The sequence below is a fragment of the Neopelma chrysocephalum genome, unplaced genomic scaffold (genome assembly GCF_003984885.1).
Source record: "Neopelma chrysocephalum unplaced genomic scaffold, ASM398488v2 Primary Assembly neopelma1_100816, whole genome shotgun sequence".
Lineage (NCBI taxonomy): Eukaryota > Metazoa > Chordata > Aves > Passeriformes > Pipridae > Neopelma > Neopelma chrysocephalum.
The window spans coordinates 9579-13419 of NW_020926669.1; the positions used below are offsets into that span (position 1 = coordinate 9579).

General features: G+C 38.9%; 1 protein-coding gene across 1 annotated transcript; it reads left to right on the forward strand.

The window, feature by feature from the left end:
- The first annotated feature begins 1118 nt into the window (after positions 1-1118).
- Positions 1119-3268, forward strand: LOC113962057 (spectrin alpha chain, non-erythrocytic 1-like). The gene is made up of 3 exons (XM_027672868.1): positions 1119-1221; positions 2268-2358; positions 2954-3268. The coding sequence occupies exons 1-3, from the start codon at positions 1136-1138 to the stop codon at positions 3158-3160; spliced, it is 384 nt and encodes a 127-aa protein (XP_027528669.1). The 5' UTR covers positions 1119-1135; the 3' UTR covers positions 3161-3268.
- The last annotated feature ends 573 nt before the right edge of the window (positions 3269-3841 follow it).

Here is a 3841-nt window from a genome sequence, read left to right on the forward strand (position 1 = left end):
GATGTATGGGTTGCAAGAGCTGTGCAGGATGCTAGATATACGTTCTGATACTTAGCTTATCCTGCATCTTGTGTAGGTGGTGCTACCTAATTAGTTGTCTCTGCAGGAATTACAATGACATCTCAGAGCTCAGTATAGACACAATGTGTACAAATGGTATGAAAACCATAAAATGCTAGTGACTGGTGTCTGCCTCTGTAATTCTTGGCATAGAGGTATATATTTACAGTCCTTTCATTACAGTATGAGACTTACAAGGAGTCACCCAATCATATTTAGCTCAGCAATGTACGGAAAATACTCTGTGAGTAACTTCCCATCCAATGACTCATGTAAGCACCCAGAAGTTTAAATTTTCTTCTGAACCATTTGATGCAAGCTTTATTGCTTCCTTTAGAGTTGTGGGGAAGCAGAGTTTATCACGGTAACAACATTTTGACACCACTGAATCTATAATTAAAAGTCCAGAGGGATGCTGCAAAGAGAACTCTGAGTCATTAAGGTTGGGATTCACAAACATTACAAGAAGTCAAGTTCTGTGTTTCTCTCCAGATGAACTGCAATGTCAGACTTTAGTCCTCAAATTCAAATCTGGATCTGAGCTCTTCTAAATTCCATGAGTTGAAACTGAGGCTCTAATTTTAACCTCTTTCTGTGACATATTTGTTCACTTAACTGTGATTTCTGTTTGGCATTCCACATTTGCTTTGAACATAGCATCTGTCTTAAGATTGATTTATAATTAGGCTCTGATGTTTTATTTCTTGAGAAGTTATGCGTTCTATGCAGCACAACAATATGCACAAGAAACTAAGCATCCAGCAGCTAGTTCAGTTTTGACTCTGAAATAATGACCTCAGACCTTGCATAGAACCTTATTTAGGCCCCAAGTGTCATATTCAATGCCAATACATTTCGAAGAACAATAAATTTTCTTGACAGCTAGCTTGCAAATATGGGGTAAATGCCATTTAGATTCTGGATTATCAGTATTGTGGATGGAAAAACTCTGACTGAAAGCAGCTACCTTTTGTTGTCTTCTATCCAGGACTCACTGTCTAGTGTGGAGAGCCTACAGCAGAAACACATACAGTTTGAAAAAGCACTGGAAGTTCAGATGGAGAAAATTGATGAAATGGCTTCATTTTCTCAGCAGCTAACGCGGAATAAGCATTATGACTCAGACAATATCACCAACAGATGCCAGGCCATTCTGAGGAGGTGAAGTCAAACCTTTCCCATGTCATCCTTTCTGTGATAAGACCCTCTCCACGCTGATTAATATCTTTAAATGATTTAAGAGAACTAAAAACTGATTTGCATTTGCTCACCTTTGTGCTTTTCACTGTGGTATTCCCATATTGGCCTGAGCCTAATAATTATTTCATTAGGAGGTGTCCAAAATGCAAACTTAAGTGGAGGGTGAGCAGGATTCAGAAAAAGGCAGATTTCCGTAATTCTATATTCTGGCCTGGCCTTAAGGACAGTGCTGCAAACAAAAGACTGAGGTCTGCTGTGCCATTAAGTAATTCATTATCATTAAATACCATCAAGATAGGTCATTAGCTAGACAACTGCTTTTTCACTGCTCTAATGGGGTTGATCTTAAAGCCCTGCTCAAATTTCTGATCAGATCTCGCCCTTTCATGTGAACTACTTTATTTCTTGTAGCATGTTGCATATTGTTCATCATAAACAAATGTTGACAGTAAAAGCAGTTGTATTCATTGCTACAGTAGATGAAAAGATATACATGAAAGTTATGAAAAGAGATTGGAGATCCCTTATAATTAAAGTGAACATACAAATTTATTAATATGATCTTATTTGATACAATTTATTATTATCTCAAGTCTGCATTAACATGAATAAAGTGCTGCAGATCCAAAATTGGTAAAAAGATTAGAGGATGGTGTAGCTTTGGTTTATGCATTGCAAATACCATGATGCTTACAGTATTTCCACATAAGAAACATGCTGAGCTTATGTTCTCTTGAACTCTGAAAGGCAGTAATGGTTATTCCTTAAAGGCAAATATCATATGTATAGAATTTGTGTGTAGTTTAAGCATATCTATCTGCTAGGAATCCTTCCTATCAGTGCACTGATCATCTTCTCTAACAGTTCAGATCAAGGGAGTCTGTGTTATGGACATTTCCCTCCTAAAGAATGGAGGGTTAGATCATGTGTGTTCTGGAAGTGAAATTTGAAAACCCTTATCTAACTCACTCTGTGATTTTGACATCACACATCTGTCTTCATCTCAGAAAAGAGAGACTGCTGGAGAATGCTGCTGCTCGCAGACATTTGCTAGAGGAATCAAGGCTTCTGCAGAAGTTCCTGAGGAATTCCTTTGAGGTACAATTACACAGGATTACTAGTATTCTAGTTTCTCAAAACATGCTATGCTGCATAGGTCTGAATCCCTGGACAGATTTACTGCGAGAAAAATCAAGGAACTGAGTCTGGAATGAGATAATATTGGGGAAAATGAGGATAAGAATAAAGGGATATTTTTTCATCTTCCCTCTAGCAATCAGATGAAAGGTCTAATGTAAAATGGATGCCAGCAAAATGCAGAAGAAATGAAAGCATTAAAAGAGAATGTGCCACCATTTAAAAACCCATGAGAAGATGCTGACAATGGGTTAGAAATAGGGACATCATTGTCTGTTCTCCTTCATGCACACAGGTGTCCATGCATTTTCGCACTGCATGGAGCCTACCTGATGGAGACAGCCCCCTTTCCAGGTAACAGTGCTGGTAAGCAGACATAGAGAGGTGACTTTATGAAGGACAGGAGGAGCTTAGGGAAGCAGAACCTCAGAAGGACAGTTCACTTGGGTCCCCACTCTCTGATTCCCTGTTTTATACATATAAGAGGAGAGACTGACAGGCTGCACCTGAAGAAACACTGAAGGTTTTGGTTACTTTTGTTCTTTCCTCACCAAAGGTGGCTGCCTGGATTAATGAGAAGAATAGCATTGCCCAGGATGATAGCTGGAAGGATCCAAGCAATCTGCAGACCAAACTGCAGAAGCATCAGACTTTCCAAGCAGAGATCATGGCCAATAAGAATCATCTGGACTCCATCAAATCTGTGAGAGAAGCGGGGTTAATGGCAGGGGTGGGCAATTGGGATGAAAGACTCTGTGGATAGTCAGAGTTACAGTGATCTCAAACAAGTGAGGGGGAATCACTGTCCCATCACTGACATTATTCATGTTCTCTCTCTTAGGGGACGGGGAAGCTTGTTCTTTTAGTCCATCAAGAATTTTCTGTGTCCATCAGTTTCTTCCCACTCTCTCTTATTATCCAGTGTTAGCTTGCTATCTATATTCACCATGGGCGCAAAGGAAACAGACAAGTGCCTTCAATAAAAGATTCATTCCACTGACTTTAGGGACATCTCTCTGAGGTGGATGCCACATTAGATGTATACTTGTTTCTCTCCAGCGGAGAACCTAGCTGATTGGGTGCACAACTTTAACAAGCCATATAACAGGTATCCAACAAAAAGGATAAAGAAGATTTTTCAAGTGCTTCCTTTGCAGATACATACTAGTAGGCGAGATATGAAGGAAGCCTGACAAGCTTTGTCAGACACTTGGCAGAAGCTGTGATCAGATGATAAGTTTGGAAGGACAGACTGTTACATGTTTATTAACTATTTTCAGCACAGTGCTTACTAGCTGTATTTTGCAATATATTACTAATAATTAGATTTACTCCTCCAGATTCACCTGTAATCACTATCTTAGCAAAACCTTTTCTTTTCTCTTTTTTCTTTTTTCTCTTTTCTTTTCTTTTCTTTTCTTTTCTTTTCTTTTCTTTTCTTTTC

What these genes read in the sequence shown, in the direction of transcription:
- LOC113962057 (XM_027672868.1), top strand. Translation starts at nt 1,136, where the DNA reads ATGGCTTCATTTTCTCAGCAGCTAACGCGGAATAAGCATTATGACTCA. An exon ending in TGCCAGGCCATTCTGAGGAG is followed by an intron (nt 1,222 to 2,267) that starts GTGAAGTCAAAC and finishes TCTTCATCTCAG; the next exon opens with AAAAGAGAGACTGCTGGAGA. An exon ending in TCCTGAGGAATTCCTTTGAG is followed by an intron (nt 2,359 to 2,953) that starts GTACAATTACAC and finishes TCCTCACCAAAG; the next exon opens with GTGGCTGCCTGGATTAATGA.